We start from the raw sequence: 19,696 nt of genomic DNA on the forward strand, positions 1-19,696 counted from the left end.
AAAGACCACAAATGTGGCAAAACATTCACAATTAGTGAATCTGGGTGAGAGAGATGCAGTTGTTTTCTTATTCCTTCAGCTAGTCTGTAGGTTTGGAATTTTTTTTTCAAAGTATAAAGTCAAGATAAGAAAAATGAAACTTTCCAAACTTCATTTTAAGACACTGTGGAATGAGGATAAGACACACCTCACAGGGTTACACAGGAAGTTACATGAAATAATGTATACAAAGTGCTCAACCCAGTGCCTGCACACAGTCAGCACAGTGAAGACGTCATTCACATACTACACTGCAAACCCTTTCAGCACACAGTGGCATCACACTTCCCTGCCCTGAGTTAAGCCAAGGCCACGTAGCTGGCTCTGGCCAAGGAAACAGAGGTGGAAGAAATATGTTAGTTTCAGGTAAGACCTTTAAGAACCACTACGCAATTCACCACAATCCCTTCCAGAGTGAACACACTGAAATGGAGCCTTCCTCAGCCTGGGTCCCTGTGTGACCTCCCCACCCTGCGTGACCCAAGCTGGACATGTAGCATGAACAACAAATCCTCTTTCTTCTTGCACTAAGCCACTACGCTTTTGGAGTTGTTTGTTACCACTGAGCATATCCTCGCCCATGCAGACCGACGTAACTCCCATGTAAGATAAAGTGCGGAAAGGAGACCATTACACATGATAAAGCGTGACTCCACAACAGCTGGATGCAAGCCCCGGGCAAGTTCCTTAATTTTCTAGACCTCAGCTTCCTCACGCTAATCATCAATCAAGATCATAACAGTACTGAAATCATAAGGCTAATGTGAGAACTGAACGAATTACTGATTTTTGAAAAATACTTCGAACCAGGAACAGACCAACACCAGCTTCAAAAGTTGATGCTGGCATAGCCAGAGACTTGATGATGGATATAAAATCACCAAGGCAAGAGCCTAGTACACAGTATACCCTCAAAATGTCAGCTACTCTCATCCAGTTATGTAACCATGAAGCCTATTTTAAAATAGAAAAGGGAAGGTAAGAAGGAAGCATGGTTAAAATGGTTACTTTCTAAAATATTAAAACTGGTCAGATTTAGGAGTTACTTTTTCCTTCTTTATATTATTCTATTTTAATATATTTGTACAATGCGCATACGTTAATCTTCCTGGTTATAAAAGTAGTGTTTTTTAAAGAGTATTGTATTACAATTTGACATTCCATAAGTGGCACCATCTAATAACATTCTATTTTCTTTTTGGGAAGAGATGGTATTTTTAAAATATTTCGGTACTATTTGTTATTTCAAAGAGATATTTCTGAGAAATCAGATGCCTTACTTCTCCTTAATCACTTTTTTTCCCTCTTTAATATAAACAAGCAAACTTCAAGTGCCATTTTTTAAGAAACCAAGCTCTTTCAAAACCTCTGGAATATCTGTATTTGGAAAAAGGTTGAAACCAATCTGGAAAAACAGTTCTTGAGCACATTTTCCAAGCGTGTAGAGATGAACTGCCCTGCTTGCCTACACAAGCATCTGAAATAGATCAATAACCACCTTAAGACGTATTTTATAGACAGAAGGCACCATCACCAGTGTCTTCCATTTTTTCTTAGGGCTCCAGAATTTTTTACATTTTAAATAAGAGAAGGGACAGTTTGCATTCAGGAAATAGGTCTGGCTGCTGAATTCCACAGGTAGCAGGATTCCACTCCCGAGTGTGACTTCCTGCTCAGCCTCTATGGGACTGTGGACAGAAAACATTTACCTCAGGAGCCTCCGGGGCAAATCTCATCTGCCACAAAGAACAATGCCTGCCTACCTCCTTCCCCAGCTGTCCCAGCCTAGGGGTCACTTACTGTCATCCAGTGGCATCTTTCTCTGTGGGGCAACAGCACTCGGCTTTAGGTTGCGATAGTCCCGGGAGAGTGCAGAGATGAGGCTGGCGTGGTTGATGGAGCGCACAGGCCACTGCTGCTCATTCTCTGGAAGGTTTGGCCACGGAAGCAGCAAGATGTTAGAGAGGGCTCGGCACACCAACACCTGGGCCTACAAGAGACCCCAAAGGCATCCATCAGAGGTCAAAGAACCAAAGACAGTGGAGCGGCATGGCCGACACAGCCTTCAGCATCTGCTGGCTGCACACCTGGAGCCCTAGCTCCCAGGCTTGTTTCTTATAACCTGGGCAGGGCCTTTGGTCCAACTGGAAGGCAACTTAGGGAGGAAAATGAAATGAAGTAATAGCACCATGTCTAGGTCTAGCATAACCCAGAGCCAACCTCAATCATTATTCTGGGGCTCTCGTTTCCTCTCTAATCTGATACTTCAAGTGTTAGAGAGGGAGAAATCACACTGCAGACACAGCATCTCAGGCATTGCTCAGCTGGTGGCTTCTGAGTCCTCCGAGAAGCTACTTAGAGCAGGACTTGCAGGAGAATCCATGACAATCCATGCCCCTAGCATGAGGTCAGAAGCAATGCAATCACATCCTGGTGCTCTCTGATACCCTCTTCAAGCCTTCCTGCCCTCCTCCTGTTAGGTAGTTTTTAAACTTCTAGCCTGAGCCTCCTTTGAGGATTCTAAGAAAATGCACTTGCCTGACACTTCTCAACCCCAAAGAATACACAGACTGCTTTGAATCAGAAAGAACGCAAAGAGAACACTCACAACACTGGCCGAAATTACCACGCTGCAAAACAGCAAAACCTTTCTGCACACTGGGAGGTGCTTTTCCATGCCTGAATCAGCACACTGACTGCCTGCCTTACAATGGGCACGATGAGAATCACTGAGTCCGTGTCAGTGCCACAAACATGAGAAATCCGTCTATGCTGGCACAGCCTGTAAGCTCTGAGTACAAAATCAAAGGCCAGACTCTTCTTCCTCAGCTTCCTCGGGTCTCAGCCACACAGCCCTGGGGACCCCAGGGGAGCTCTGGGGCCTCACCTTATCGACAAGTCGCTGGGCAGAGGCATCAGTGATTCTGTTGAATACTTTCTGCACTGCAGGGATGCTGATCAGAAAGACGGGCCGCACGGTGGTAGCCAGTGAGACCAGTAAGTGGCACGCAGATAGCAGCAGCTTGTCTTGGACCTGTAGAGGGAAGAGGGCACGTCAGTTCACCCCATCCCTGTGAGACTGGGATTCAAACTTTGCTGAGGCAGTCACAACCTACGTGTGGTTCTTGGTTTCCCAATGACACCACTTAAGCTCTATCTAGCTCAAGAATTTTTCCTGTGATGATTCACAAGAGAAGCCACCTTCTCTGTCATGTCCACAGCTCCTGCCACAGCCATTAGCATCTCCTCCCGTTCCTCCTTCAAAGTCACCAGCAGCCTTGAACTCAGGCACTTCTCAGCTCCGAGTCTGCAGTGGCTCCCTATCAGCTATTCAATCACACTCGCTGGCACACTCCCTGGCATGTCATCCAGGTCCTGGGATTCTTCACCTCACTCCTCTTGCTCCAGCAGAGCCATGATCTCCCTGAACCCCCCACCTTTCTGTGCCCTAACACTCAGGCCAGTCTCTCCTACTGCTTTCCCTTCAGCATGCCTATCAAATACTTGGTTCAATTACCACTGTTGCTTTCAAATTAGCAAAGGAGAAAATGTGTTACAGATGGGACCTAATGCTGGTAAGACTAAGGTAAAAACAGCACACCAAAAAGTCAAGGCAGGCAGAATTACTTAAGGAAAAAAAATTATTATGATTTCCCAGAGCCACAAAATATTCCTAATCTTTAACCCTAAATCTCCACTTACTCTAAGAAGATTACCTAAAAGGGTAAAGCTACATTCATGAATGCATGCATTTCAGAATTCTTTGTAATGATTTTTTATTTTTTAAGGAAGGCAGCCTAGAAGTCCAGCAATGGCTAGGAAAATCATGAAACATATTCCTGATGGGATAGAAATATTTTCAAAGTTATAATTATAAATACAACATAAATTTATGGAAAGCAACACATTGTTCTTATTAAAACAATACACTGCTTAAAATGTATAAAATGCTATGTATGACTAAAACTACAAAAACATTCAAATAAGCACATATATGCTCTAGTAATATAGCAGACTTGGGGGATAACATAATAGAATCTGTCCAGTTTTAACATGGATATAACCTTTGACTCAGTAATCCCACTTCCAAGAATCTATCCTACAGGCCCACCAGCATATGTAAGATGGACATAAAAGGAACTCATTTCTATCAATAGGAAAATTATTATACATCCCACCCCTCCCCAAAAAAAAGCATTGGACATTTTGAAAATCTGAAGTTGCTCTACATATGTAAAGGAAAACCACGGCATACTGTTAGGCAAAAGCAGCTATATCTCTAGCTATCTACAAACTTTTTATTACTCATTACATAAAAAGAGAAACAAGTCTGGAAGGATATACAGGCGTACCTCAGAGATACCGCAGGTTCAAGCTCCAGACCACCACAATAAAGCAAACTATACAATAACGCAAGGCACACTATTTTTTTTTGTTTCCCAATGCATATAAAAGTTTTGTTTACATTATATTGTAGTCTATAAAGTGTGCAATACCATTATGTCTAAGAAAACAATGTACATATCTTAATTAAAAAGTTGATTGCTAAAAATGCTAACAATTATCTGAGCCTTCAGATTGGGAATCTTTTCACTGGTGAAGGGTGTTCCTTGAAGGTGACTGCTGCTGATTGAATAGGGTGGTGGTTGCTCAAAGTTGGGGTGGCTGTGGCAATTACTTAAAATAAGACAACAATGAAGTTTGCTGCATCGACTGACTTCCTTTCAAGAAGTATTTCTCTGGAGCATGCGGTGTTGTTTCATCACATTTTGCCCACAGTAGAACTTCTTTCAAAGTTGGAGTCAATCCTCTCAAACCCTGCCGCTGCTTCATTAACTGAGTTTATGTGTTATTCTAATCCTCAGTTACTCCAACAATGTTCACAGCATCTTCACCAGTTGATTCCATCTCAAAAACCCATTTTGTTTGCTCGTCTATAATAAGCAAGTCCTCATCTGTTCAAGTTTGATCCTGAGATTGCAGCAACTCCATCCCATCTTCAGACTCCACCTCTAGTTCTCTTATTATTTCCACATCTGCAGTTACTTCCTCTACTGAATTCCTGAACCCCTCAAAGTCATCCATGAGGCTGGGAACCAACTTCTTCCAAACTCCTATTAATACCGATATTTTGATCTACTTCCGTGAATCAACAATGTCCTTAATGGCATCTAGAATGGTGAATCCTTCCCAGAAGGTTTTCAATTTATTTGCCCAGATCCACTGGAGGAACCACTATCTATGGCAGCTATAGTATTATGAAATGTATTTCTGAAATAAGAAGACTTGAAAGCCAAAATTACTCCTTGACCCATGGGCTACAGAACTACAGAATGGATGTTGTGTGAGCAGGCATGGAAACTATGGAAACTAATACCTTTGAACATCTCCATCAGAGGCCTTAGGTAACCAAGTGCATTGCCAATCAGCAGTAGTATTTTGAAAGGAATCTTTTTTTCTGAGCAGGCCTCAATAATGAGCTTAAAATATTCACTAAACCATGATGTAAACAGATGTGCTGTCATTGAGGCTTTGTTGTTCCATCTATAGAGACAGGCAAAGTAGATTCAGCATAATTCCTAAGGGCCTAGGATTTTCAGAATGATACATGAGCACTGGCTTCAACCTGAAGTCTCCAGTTGCAGTTGTCCCGACAAGAGAGTTGGTCTGTTCTCTGAAGCTCTGAAGCCAGGCACTGACTCCTCCTCTCTAGCTATGGAAGTCCCAGATGACACCTTCTTCCAGTATAAAGCTGTCTCATCTACACAGAAAACCTGTTGTTTAGTGTGGCCACCTTCATCAATGATCTCATCTAGAGCTTCTGGAGAACTTGCTGCAGCTTCTCCATCAGCACTTGTTGCTTCATCCTGGAGACAGCTTCTTTCCTTAAACCTCATGAACCAACCTGTGTTAGCTTCCAACTTTTCTTCTGTAGCTTCCTCACTTCTCTCAGCCTTCACAGAATTGAAGGGCCTGATCTGGATTTGGCTTTGGCTTAAGGGAATGTTGTGGCTAGTTTGGTCTATCCAAACCACTGAAACTTTCCCCATATCAATAACAATAAGGCTGCTCTGCTTTCTCATCACTCATGAGTTCACTGGAGCAGAAATTGTAATCTCCTCCAAGAACTTTTCCTTTGCATTCACAACTTTGCTGTTTGGCTCAAGAGCCTTTGGCCTATCCTGGCTTTTGACGTGCCTTCCTCACTAAGCTTAATCATTTCTAGATTTTTATTTAAAGTAAGAGACATGTGACTCTTCCTTTCATTTGAACACGTAGAGGTCATTGTAGGGTTACTAAATGGCTCAGGGAATAGGGAGGCCTAAAGACAGGAAGATGGAGAAGCCTCCAATCAGTGGAGCAGTCAGAACACACACAGAACACACACATATCAATCAAGTTTGCAGGCTTTGGTTTGTGGCACTCCAAAATAATTACAATAGTAACATTAAAGATCACTGATCACAAATCACTGTAAGATATAGTAACAAAAAAGTCTGAAATATTCTAACAATTACCAAAATGTAACACATGGAAGCATCAAATGTGGTCAAAAAAAATGGCGCTGACAGATTTGCTTCATGCAGGGTTGCCATAAGCCTTCAACTTGTAAAAAAACACAGTATCTGTGAAGTGCAATAAAGGGAAGTGCAATAAAATGAGGTGTGCCTGCACAACCAATGCCAACCGTGCTTACCGCGCGAAGGAAAAGGTTTCAGAGGTATCACTACTTTTCAGTCTGGAAATCTGAACAATATTTTACTTTTTCACAGTGAGCATGTATTCATGTGGAACTCAGATAACTAAAAAAGTAAAGTTGTATTTGAAAGCATGTAGGCTACAACTAAAAAGGAACATGAAATAAAACAGGTGTATAACAGCAGAAAGATTTATGGGTCTAACTCTGTGTCATATTTAGATTTTCTAGTAAACGGGTATAGGAACAGAAGGAGAGACAGAGTTAGATAAAAAGTGTAGGCTTTGCTGTTTCGAGACCTTGGTGCTGATTAGCGGTGTGATTGCATCCATGGTAGTAGAGATGAGTGTCACGAACTGCTGCGTGTTCTGCCGGTGAACTTCACTGCAATACTGTGCTAACCAGTGAGAGTAAGCCTGCAGCGCAGCCAGGGACTGAGCATGCCTGCAGAAAGAAAAGACGATGTGATTTTAAAGGTTAGGGTGAAATATATTAGTGTTCAACTCATTTTCATAGGACGTAAGAATTGCATCCACTGCATTTGCTGTTCTAAAACATGGGCAACAGCATAGAAATCATTTACTGGTTCACGCAGAATCTAAAAACTAAGATATTCATCATTTAAACATTGCCACCACTGACTAGAGCACAGAAGGCAGTTAGTCAATGTCTACTGAATCTTATTCAATCTTTCTGTGACACACGCTCACCTAAGAGAAAGGTAAATTATAAAAGCAAAATCAAAGAACTTAAGTGATCATGTGTTGATTCCAGAACTAGTACAAATTTAACATTCATAGCTGCAGACTAAAGCATAGACAACTACCAGGTATGACAGCTTTATCAACAGAGCTTTGATGTCAGAGTTTGGAGTTTAAGCTTCCACCGCACCATATATTCTACCTGGCTAGGGGATAACTGAGGCGACAAAGACTATGTTTGGTTTCAGCAAAGGCTGTACTGACTGCATCGTACATGCAACAAAATATGTATCAAAAAAGTATGCAATTCATCAAATACAATAAACAATCAATCTTAAACAAGGAGAGACAGTTGTCTCAGAGTTTCAAAACACCAGGCCTTCTAACATACCTAAACGTAATTACCTTTTGGCAATAATTAGTAAGTTGTAAGGTGATACTACTATGAGGTGACACAAAGACAGTGTTCCTCATGGTTTGGGCATTTATTAACAATCCCTGCCTAAATCAGTATTACAGTGGTGGTTGTGAATTGGTAATTTTTCTATCTTTCCTTTTCTCCTCATTACTTGGCATTCTTCTCTAAAAAGTAGCTTCCCCTCCTCTCATCCTTTGTTAATCACTTTGAGTTTTTGTTTATTTGTTTACTTGAGACAGGGTCACATTCTGTTGCCCAGGCTGGAGTGCAGGGGCATGATCATGGCTCACTGCAGCCTCAACCTTCTGGGCTCAAGTGATTCTCCTGCTTCAGCCTCCCAAGTAGCTGGGATTACAGGTACCTGTCACCATACCAGGCTAATTTTCATATTTTTTGTAGAGACGGGGTCTACGTTGGCCAGGCTGGTCCCAAACTCCTGGCTTCAAGCGATCCTCCTGCCTCAGCCTCCCAAAGGGCTGGGATTGCAGGTGTGAGGCACTACACCGGCCTAGCCTGTTAATCACTTTGAATTAGTAGATTCTTTTCATTCAAACTGGTATAATTCATTACTGTACTTATTCTTTGTTGATGACTGAACTGTCAAGTTTGACCAGGAAGAACCCTTTCAAGCTGGGCCCTGCATCCTTTTCACATATTCTCAACAGTCACTGAGCACTTCCGTACTTGCTGACTTGGCAAGACTGTCCAACATCACCCTGCCCCAGACTTGAGCTTTTCTCTCCAAGGTACTCTGGAGAACGGATTTGAAAAACTAAGACCTGGGGAAAAGGGGTAGAATTGCTACTGGAGTATCACTGTTTCTAGGACCTTTCAGTGGACAAAATTAGGATATAGGCAGATACCACTTTATTTACTTATTTATGTTGCTGAAACAGGGTTTTGCTCTGTTGCCCAGGCAGGAGTGCAGTGGCATGATCATAACTCACTGCAGCCTTTATTGCCTGGGCTTAAGCAATTCTCCTGGCTCAGCCTCCTAAGTGGCTGGGGCCACAGGCATGCACCACTATGTCCGGCTTTTTTTTTTTTGGGAATGGACAGGGGCTTACTATGTTGCCCAGGCTCCTCTCAAACTCCTGGGCTCCAGCGATCATCCCACCTCAGCCTCTCAAAGTGCTGGGATTACAAACATGAGCCACTGTGCCCAGCCTAGACACCATTTTAAAATCAAACTCTGCATCAACAATTATAAGGAAATTTGATATTAAGAGCCTTCTGACATGATGCAAGAGGAAAGGCACATCATTGCCTATGCAGTAACCTTGCTAAAAATGTTTAAACTGAATCTAATACAATGGAAATAATTGGACAAATCCAGATTGTAGGACATGCTTTTTAAAAAATTAAGATCTGGATCTGCAAAAGGTCCTCAGTCACTCTCACACACAAATGCACATGCAGACATACAAACACAAGTGGGTGAACTGTGCTAGATTACAGGAAATACATTTAATGTGTGGTTCATGATTAATTAGACTTTGGATTCAAGGAAAAAAAAAAGATACAAAAACATTCCTGGGACAACTGAAGAAATTTGAATACGGACTATAGAAGTGATGACATTATTGTATGTATTAAATTATGTGAGGGTTGATAATGGTATCATAGTTATAGAGCTGAATGAATTTATTTCTAGGATACACACACTGAAAGATTTACAGGTGAAGTGACATGTTGTCTGCAATTTATTTTCTTTCTTTTCTTTTTTGAGACAGGGTCTCACTCTGTCACCTAGGCTGGAGAGCAGTGGTGCTATCTCAGCCTCCCAGGTTCAAGTGACTCTCCTAGCTCAGCCTCCCAAGTAGTTGGGACTACAGGTGCAAGTGCCACCATGCCCAGCTAATTTTTATATTTTCTGGTAGAGACAGGGTTTCACCACGTTGGCCAGGCTGGACTCGAACTCCTGACCTCAAGTGATCCATCTGCCTCGGCCTCCCAAAGCACTGGGATTATAGGCATGAGTCATCACACTCAGCGATGCAGTTTATTTTCAAATGGCTCAGCAAAATAATAATAATAATAGTCATGTATTGTGTGCAGAGAGGGCACAAGAAACAAAAGCCAATTTATAATTGGTTACTCTAGGCTAAGGGTCCATGGGTGCTTATTCCCCTGTTTTTCCCATTTTCTATAGGTTTGAACTTTTTCAAAATAAGAAGTTGGGTAAGAAAATGGACTAGTACTTTAAAGTAAGAAAATATAGTTACTGAAAGTTTGAAATTCATAGTGACCACACAGTTATTTTGTATTTTACATTTAAAATTTTATTTTATATTTAGAATCATGTTGTCCTTTAAGTTCTAAATACCAAAATAAGGAGAAAGGACATCAAAGTCAGCCTTAGGAGTAAGAATTTCAGTCAATCTAGCACATCTGTAGAGCTCCTCAAGGCTGAAAGGAGGGGCTCTGAAACTCCCAAAATGTGTACAAGTTGTTGTATTTATAAGGAAACTGGCATCTTTCTTGGGAGACGCTTTACAACTTTCTCTAAATTCTCAAAAGGGAAAGCAATATATTTTTTAAAAGTTTAAAACCACCATAGTAAGTAAGATTCTCTTTCCATCGTCTATCTAATCTGCAGCTCAAGAATGCTCTACAGCAGGAGTCAGCAGACCTTTTCTGTAAAAACCCGAGGTTATATATTTTCAGATTTGTAGGGCATACAAACACTCTGTCGCAGCTACTCCACTCTGCTGCTGTAGTGCAAAACCACTCCTAGACCATATGTAAATGAATGTAGCTGTGTTTCAATAAAACTTTATTCACAAAAGCAGTCAGTAAGCCAGATTTGGTAAAGGCCATAGTTTGCCAACCCCCTGCTCTCGTCTAAAGCAAGCCTTCCGCGCAGTGAAATCTCTGGGATACTGCCCATCTCCAGTCCCTGTCCTTCCATATGTCACTCTCCTAATAGCATCCCATGTTATCTGCAGAGTTTCTGTAGAGAGTGTGGTCTCCAGATGTCCTGCTTCAAAATAAGCTGGGGTTCTTGTTTAATATGCAAATACCTGAGCCTTATGGCCTTATGCCATTCTGCTAAAATCAGAACCTCCGAGAACTGTGTTCCGCAAACATTCTTCTGCATCCTACAGTATCCTACAGTTTCAGTCAATGATCTACAGGAAAGACTGATGGCATTTCAGGTGTTTCCCATTAGTCCCAACAGACCTATCCAGTCTCTTCTTGCACCACACAGAGTACCCACCTCTTGCCTGTGTGACTGTCTCGGCTGTACTGTTCTTTCCTCCTGAAATGCCTACTCCATAGTATCTCCATCCCAGCTCTCACTTACCTAATTCCACTTTCTCCAACCACCTCTGCCCCGGACACACAGTGAAAAAATCTCTCTCTCTTTCTAGGTTTGCAGTTTAAAAGTTTTTTCCCAATTCATGGCAGCCACTACTGTTCCTTGTTCTCAATAAAATCATTTGGAGATTGGGGGCAAGGTCTTTCCTAAAAATGCACAAACATCAAACTCTAGACTTACACATCAATGAGGTCAGGTTTCAGTACTGATGGCACAGCAGTTTCAATGTTGTACAATTTTATCTGAGATCCGTACAGAGTGACTTTGACCAACCTGTTGGCAAAGAGGCAGGTAAACAAGAACATTCAGCTTATGAACTAAGACAAAACAGACAAGGCTGGTACCAACAAAGAGCGTAAGGGCAGACTTTTTCTATATACAAAAAAGAATCAAGACCAGACCTTCAATTTTATGCCAAGGAAATAATCCAAGATATGCATAAAGATTTATAAACAAGCATATTAACTAAAGCCTTATCGAAAGTACCAAAAATTTTGAAAACAATATATACAATAAAAACAACGGTTAGAGGCATACTTAATGATAAATATTCAGGATGTTTTAAACATGACATGGTCGTACTAAATATATATACAGAATATATCATGAATGTTCATCTATTAACAGAAGACAGACGGTAAGAATTTTCACCAGAATATGCTTATTGGTACCACTTGTTTTAGGGGAAGGATAGAGTGGGTAGATTATGGATGATTTTTTTCTATTTTTCTGCATTTCCAAATTGTCTACAATTAATATATAATGTTTTATAAATCAGGAGAATAAAAAATAGTCTTTAAAAAGCAGTCAGGGTATGGCTGCTCATGCCTGAAGTCCTGTAATCCCAGCACTTCAGGAGGTCAAGGTGGAAGGATCACTTGAGGCCAGGAGTTCAAGACCAGTCTGGACAACAAAGTAGGACCCTGTCTTTTAAAATTTTATCCAGATGTGGTAGCACATGCCTGTAGTCTCAGCTGCTTGGAAGAGGCTAGGTAGGGAGGACAGCTTGAGCCCAGGAGGTTGAGGATGGACTAAGCCAGGTTCATGCCATTGCACTCCAGCCTGGGTAATAGAACGAAACCAAAATCCTGTGGGTTTTTTTGTTTTGTTTTGTTTTTGTTTTTGTTTTGTTTTTTAAAAAAAGCAGACCTGCTCTTTTGGCAGTTTATCGAAATAGGATGGCTTGGGCTTTTCTATAAAATTGATAATGATAAAACTGTCTTTGTTTTTATTTAAAATCATTTTTAAAATGAAATATTTCAGATGGGTTGATACATAATAAAGAAAATAGAGCAAACTGTCCACCAAAGAATCTATGTGGTGGGTATATGGGTATTCCCTATACAATTCTTTCAACTTTTCTTCAAATCTGAAAATGTTTGATAAAACTTTAGAGGAGGGAGATGAGAGGAGCAAATGTTCCCAGAATAGGTGGAGGTGTTTTATGTTCAAGTACAATTCTTTCAGAAGCAAGTTGTTGAGCCCACTGGTTGCTCAAGGGCTCACTGGATACTAACGAGCATTAAACATAATAACTAATAGCTCTATCTAGTAGGAAATGGGAAATATCTCTTTCATTACAGACAAAACAACATTCCTTTCTAATTTTTTTTTTTTTTTTTTTTTTTGAGACAGGGTCTTGCTCTGTCACCCAGGCCAGAGGAATGTAGTGATCTTGGCTCACTGCAGCCTAGACTTTCCGGGCTCCATCAATCCTCCTGCCTCAGTGCCCCCTCCCATAGTGGGGACTACAGGCGCATGCCACCACACCCAGCTAAATTTTTTTGTCTTTTTAGTAGAGACAGGGTTTCGTCATGTTATCCAGGTTGGTCTTGAACTTCTGGACTCAAGAGATCTGCTCACCGCAGCCTCCCAAAGTGCTGGGATTACAGGTGAGCCACGATGCCTGGAGTTGAAAGACATTCCTTTCTGAGTGAAGGGGAAAAAACCCAAGACCTGGCTAGTTTCTCTCTGCCTACTCTGGGTGGAAACCTGGAAGCGGATGCCAGGGAAGGCAGTGTTTGTCTTTGTCCCAGCATAACAATCGACTAAGGAACTTGTTACAAATACAAACTTGTATTTGTATTTCTGATTGCTGGGGAGCAATGAGAAAGCAATCAAAAAGGAGCACTTCCGTCAGTCAAGAAAGTGAGGGCAAAAGAACTAAGGTTCCCGAAGTCCCACGAAGTCCTCGTGATCCGAACAGTTATCAGAAAACAATATACCAATATGCACCTGGTGTTTAACTCTAAATCCTGTTCTACACTAAAAATGCATTTCCAAACATCTTTTAATGTGTGTTTAGCAGTTTTAATATTAGCTTTGCTTTATGTAACCAATAAATGAAAACACTGCTAATCATACTGGCTATTAAGGTCACATAGTCATAACAAGAGCCTTCTCTCATATATTAATCTAAATGAAGACAAAATATTAATAGCAAGTATGTTTAAGCACTGAGCTTGCAAATCTAAGCAGTGCAGAAAGATAGGGACCTATCAAATGATTCAGGATCTTTGAGACATCATCTCACTACAAAGTTGAGATGACTGACGGATATATATATATATATATATATATATATATATTTTTTTTTTTTTTTTTTTTTTTTTTTTTTTTTTTTTTTGAGACGGAGTTTTACTCTTGTTGCCCAGGCTGGAGTGCACTGGCGCGATCTCAGGCAATTCTCCTGTCTCAGCCTCCCGAGTAGCTGGGATTACAGGTGCATGTCCCCACGCCCAGCTAATTTTTGTATTTTTAGTAGAGATGAGGTTTCATCATATTGGTTAGGCTGATCTTGAACTCCTGATCTCAGGTGATTCGCCCGCCTCAGCCTCCCAAAGTGTTGGGATAACAGGCATGAGTCACTGCACCCGGCTGACTGACAGATGTATCTATACTGCTTAACAGAGTAAATTCAAATAATGGACTTATCTTTGGATTTCAGACAGAAAAACATGTCTTATCCCTGCTAACCCTCAGTGCAAATGGGCCCAGCACAAGAAGAAGAGGAGGAACCACTGTGGTTTGGAAAGAGAACAACATGTGGACCCAGGAAACTGTTAAAATCCACTCTCCCTCTCAAGGACTGTGTGAACCGAGGCAAGGCACTCACATCGCTGAGCCACAATGTACTCAACAATAAAACAGCAATGCCTGTATCTCAAAGTACAGAATAAAATGAAAGACCATGTGCAAAAACACAGAAAATGTCCTACTACTGTGTGCTGTTATTATTATTAATATGAATCTGGCTTTTAAGGGATTTAAGCCCCTTGGCTATCTCTGCTTTTCAGCTAAGAGGTGGCAGTGAAGTCCGGCATGCATGCACCTAGGCTCCTGAGGCTCACTTCTCCTCTGCATGTCACCAGTGATGCGGCTGCTGGGCCAGTCGAAGCATCAGGTGTCTTGGCTTTGGGCTGGATCCACATCTACTCAGTTTTGATCTAACCAATTCAACAGCTGCCTTTAAATGATCTAGATGTCCTGTCACTTACATCTTGGGTTTTTTGAAGGGAGAGAGGGGAGGAGGGACTGATGACTGGGTAGACTCAAATGTTCCTCAGCAAGTGCAGCTGTAAACCTGGCATGAGACCCAAGAAGAAGGAGAAGAAAACGAGCCCAGTGGTGAAAGGCTGGGAACCACCTTTCAGGCCAGGCGTGGAGGCTACCCAGCTTTCACTCTCGAGGCCTTAATGGGACTGGAAAAACACACAAAAAGCCCCACCCTGTGCATCTAGCTGCCTACTTGGACAGTGGAGTTGACTCCTTATCAGCAGGACTTTCTTAATATCTCTTTATCCTATGAGGAAAGACATGAAGACTGACCTTTCCTGGTTTCTCCTGGGTCTACAACTGTGTTTACATTTATACACAAGATCTTCAAAGAAACAACAGCTTAAATAGCTTATCAGGTGTTTTGTTATGTGCTAGGCACAGTGCTAAGTGCTTTATCGCATTTAATTCTCATACTAAACCTACAGGAAACTACTTCTACTTCATATTGTAAATGAGGGACCTGAAGTTCAGAGAGGTTAAGTAATTTGTTCCATATTAGCTCGTATGTGACAGAGCCTAGATTTACCCGGGCCTAGAGCGGAAGCTATTTGGCAATATGCTGCCCCTTACACAAGAAGATAAAGCTGAACTCTGAAGAAGGAACAGCTCCATAAGGTAGCTGCCAGCCTACCTCTCCACGACTGTGAGGGCATCATTGAACCGCGCAGCAAACACATCCCCAATAAAGTACTCAGCCAGGCGGCCCACGGCCTGCAGCAGGGAGCTCAGGTCTCTCAGGGAGCAGTGCAGACGCCGGCAGTCGTTCTCCGCTGTGATGTTCAACCTGTGTCCTGAAACACAACACCCCAGACAGTTTTCCACAGGAAGACCACGCTTTAGATACTACATATACTTGCTCGTCCAGCAAGCCACACCCAGCAAAACCAATTCTCGAAACAAAGCAACCCATGGACCACTTCCCAGTACTGAGCACTGGGCCCGGTCTCCACCAGACACTACACATTTGTGCTCCAGAGGCCAGGGACAGAGACAGAGTTGAGGGGAGGGGCAGACAGCCTGGTGTGTGCTAACGTGGAGGGAGCCCCTGATCTGATTCCTTTTGATCCTGTAAGGTCCTGACACCACCACTGTTACATACAAGGAGGCACACCCAGTGAGGCCCAGGCACTTGCCCAGCACGTGTCACATTTCCGGGGCAAGGCTGGTATTCTACACTGAGTCTATGTGACTCCAAATCTGTTTCCTTTGGCATAGGGCCCTATCTCAGAATGAAATTTCCATGGCCCAACAGTGAGGACCTGCCCCTGGCTAAGAGAGGAGGGGTACACTCAGCTCTCTACCCTTGAAGGCTGGGAGGTGGCACAGTATGAAATAAAGAGCATGGGACTTGGATTCCGAAGACACAGATTCCCTGCCACTTCCGGACTCAGTGCCTCAATCAACCCTCCTAAGCCTCAGTATCACTATTATAAGGGCCACGTTAAAATATATAACCCTCTAAGCTACAGAACACTGTTCAGTATTTGTAATTATTATAAACAGCAAAGAACTAGTGAATTACTAAGGTCTGAAATTTCCTTACTTTTCAACACAACTTCTTCAAACTGAACAAGGAGGATGCTAAGATGAAGGACAAAACATTCTCCCTTAATTTGGTCACTTCCTTGGTTTTTGGATCCCTCTCTTCACAAATGTCACAAAAGACAGTAAGAATTTTCAGGCCGGAACAGAGATCTGCAGGTCTGATTCAAGTCCTTCTCATTGACACAGCAGGAGTGAGGGTGGGGTGGTAACACGACTAGGGCACTGTTCCTAGGGCACCTACGATCCCAGCACTCCCTAGGTACTTTCCACACCTGCTCCCTCCCCCTACTTCAGTTCTCTCCTGTCTCTTAGGAGGCAAGACTCACACTGGTCATTACCAACCCTCCTCCCGCCGTGCTCCACAATCAGCTTCCCAGAGCCCAGACTAAGCTTGCAGCTCCCCTGAAGCAAGGTGCTGAAGCCTCTGGAGGCTCTCTCCTGCTAAAAGGGGAGAACCTAGACTCTCCAGTTTCAACTCAGGTCTCTTATGGCCTCGACACCTTTTACTATGCCACTATGTCATCCAGACCCAATGGTTAATTCCCCAGAGCCTCATGTCTCTGTGCCTCTGCCTAGACTGCCCATCATTTCATCCTCTGCCCACCCAAGTTCTGCAAGCTCCTACATAGATAGCCTCCAGCCTCTCAGGGGCATCCTCTCTCTGTGAGGCCTCACCCCTCCTGTCTTCCTCCTTGGCACCCATACCCATAAGGAGATAAACTGATGATTTACAAGACCATCTCCTTACCGACTACAAAATCCCTTGTGGTGAGCAGCTACGTCCAGCAGCCAGCACAGCAGCTGGTACAGAGTGAGTGACCGTAAATGTATGAATGATTTAGATGCAACAGAACAGACAGCAAACTAGAGCAGGACAGGGAGACCCAGGCAGCTTCCTTCCTCACCCGGTCCCTGGGAATACTGGCATGTATTACTGACAGTAAACATGGATGGGTGGCACCTGTGGAAAGGAAGGGTGGACACCTAGAAGCATGTGGCAGATGAAGTAGCAGGCCAAATGCCTCGATCCGCCGCCAACAGTGCTTGCAACAGCCCCCAAGGAAGACAGGAGGCTGGAAGACCGGACAGAGGGCCACATCTCAAGGAGCAGGAGAACGAAAGAAGACGTAACACATGGAAGGACCTTAGACAGAGAGGGCCAGTGACAAAGGCTGGTTTTGACCTGCCCCAAATCACCTGCTCCTGCCTCCTCCACTCCACAAGGACAGCAGTGCCCTGGCACAGGAACAAGATTCCCAGCCTGAGGCAGCCCCTCCAGAGGCTGTCGGTGCAGCTAAGGAGTAAGCCAGCTTCTCCAGCCAGAGCAACAGAATGACCACCCCACCCAGCCAGATGAGCTCACAGAAACAACACACTGAGAGGGATTTTTCATCACGCTGGTTGTGCAAAAGAGAACACAGACTTCATGGGCTACAGAGAGAGCCCCAGTCTCTCAGTTAACTGAAGTGCCACAATTATATACCCTCTGAATGTCAATGGGATTTTCAAGGCTACATCTATGCAACCAACTCCCAGGGTCAACTTCTAAAACCTGCTGCTCCTCTGCACACCAACCAGACCTCAGGGCTCTGTGGGAATAACCTCTTATGAAAAATACACCTGACACTGGGTATGGCATAGTACAGGCCCAAAAAGAGGGGAGGCCAGCTTTTCTTTCTCAGAGCAACACCAGGGGTCACTGAGTCTGCTTCAGTAGCCTTTGGCGCTCTGTGCATGCTCAACCTTCATTTCGCACCTCCACCTCCCCCCAGGCTCTACCTTGACCACCAGTTTCTAACTTCTCTATGGTATCCAATCCCTTCAGTACCCGCTGAATGCCTGAGAACGAGCTTCTGAAATATTTTAAGTGTGCAAAGGGAACACTGTTATTTTTTTTTAAAACCAAACCAAAACACTACCCTAAATCAAGTTTCCATTTGAGTATGGTCCTTAATAGATAATTACTAGAGAGCTTAAAAGTCACCCTGACCAAGCCTTCCCCTCTGCCCAGCACTTACCCTGCACACCTGGCCCTTCAGCCTCTTCCTGGACCTCGGCTGAATGCTAGGGAGCTCAAGGGAGCCCTTCCACCTCTGGACAACTTGGTCACAAACACGGGTAAAATATGTCTCCCTGTGATTGCTCATCACCCCTGGCCCACTCCTTGAGGGTAGAACACAGAACAAGCCAAAGCCTGCTGACAGCATGATAGCGCTGAGGATGTAATCCCTCATTACCCTCCTGAGAATCCTTGCCATCCTGATCCCTTCCCTCTGAACTTGTCCTATTTCATCTAGCAAAGAGCAGTACCTAGGATGAAAACTATGGGTACCCAGCATCCAGTACCTAGGATGGAAAACAGCTTGGAAGTGCTGGGTGTGTGTTTTAAACTATGAGTTTGAACAATATGAAACTGTTGACACTTGATCACTTCTGACCCAACAAAACTGCAATTCCATACAGTTCCACTTTGCACACATGTACATCTAAGATTCATGTTCATCAAAATCATAGCTGGTTCTTTCCTGTTCCATCTGCAAGGCAGACAATCACATGGGCAATAAATACCCCAAGTCAAATTCTCTACCTTGACACCTTCCTCCAGCCTAGAAATCTATTATCACCACCACAAAAGTCACGCAGGGCATCAAGTAGACTTGAGGGGACAGGCCAGCATCCCACTGTGAAAAGCTGTTCAGATCCACCCACACTTTCTTATGTCTGGCCAAGGCTTAGATTTCCCCCCAAAAGCACAGGACATCTGCAAGGTAGAACCTTCAGATGAGAATGCTGAAACGTTTGGAGGCATAAAACACCATGTCCACATGAAAGTCCTATCTTCCACAAACCAAGTCATCCTAAAGCTGTTTAGATATGACTTAAGCCACATCCAAAGAACAGCTCCTTGGTAAATCACTGCCCTAGGGGGGAAAAAAATCTTAAACATAATTTAGTCTTCTCTTTTTGAGGAGTTGAGGAAGGTATAAAAACTAGCATTCAGGTATTTCCCTCTGAGAGAACAAACAAATCATAATCATAAATCATAAACGAACCCAGCAGGAACAAACAATTTAAGTCTAAAAATCTTACATACAATTTTGTAGACAAAATAATCCCTTAGACAGGAAAGTTTGCATGGGTACCCAGAAAAGTTAAAGGGTTACCTAGAGGAGAAACACTGTCTCAATCAAGGAAGATCTCAATGAGGAGTGGCAGAAGTCACATACAGAATGGAGGCTTTGGGGCCACATACAGACATCAATGCTGTGTAAGCGGAACACCACCAATGAGGATTTCTTAACCTACATATGGTAGAAAAGACAGACAGAGGGAGCAAAGGACTACCTGCCAGGAGCCAGAGCAGCACACAGCAACCAGCGTGGCCCAGCAACACAAGCTGTGCCTTGGTCTTGACA

The 19,696-nt window shown here is 43.1% G+C and overlaps 1 protein-coding gene across 2 annotated transcripts in view; it reads right to left on the reverse strand.

The window, feature by feature from the left end:
• Nucleotides 1–19,696, reverse strand: part of XPO6 (exportin 6) — a 116,220-nt gene that overhangs the window by 12,572 nt on the left and 83,952 nt on the right. For both annotated transcript variants that reach the window (XM_011982342.1, XM_011982341.1), the window contains 5 exons: nucleotides 15,367–15,526; nucleotides 11,358–11,450; nucleotides 7,036–7,180; nucleotides 2,927–3,073; nucleotides 1,840–2,029 (listed from right to left, as the gene is read on the reverse strand). In XM_011982342.1, the coding sequence (XP_011837732.1) occupies nucleotides 1,840–2,029; nucleotides 2,927–3,073; nucleotides 7,036–7,180; nucleotides 11,358–11,450; nucleotides 15,367–15,526 (735 nt within the window). The remainder of the gene's footprint in view (nucleotides 1–1,839; nucleotides 2,030–2,926; nucleotides 3,074–7,035; nucleotides 7,181–11,357; nucleotides 11,451–15,366; nucleotides 15,527–19,696) is intronic.

The sequence above is a fragment of the Mandrillus leucophaeus genome, unplaced genomic scaffold (assembly GCF_000951045.1).
Source record: "Mandrillus leucophaeus isolate KB7577 unplaced genomic scaffold, Mleu.le_1.0 Scaffold24, whole genome shotgun sequence".
Lineage (NCBI taxonomy): Eukaryota > Metazoa > Chordata > Mammalia > Primates > Cercopithecidae > Mandrillus > Mandrillus leucophaeus.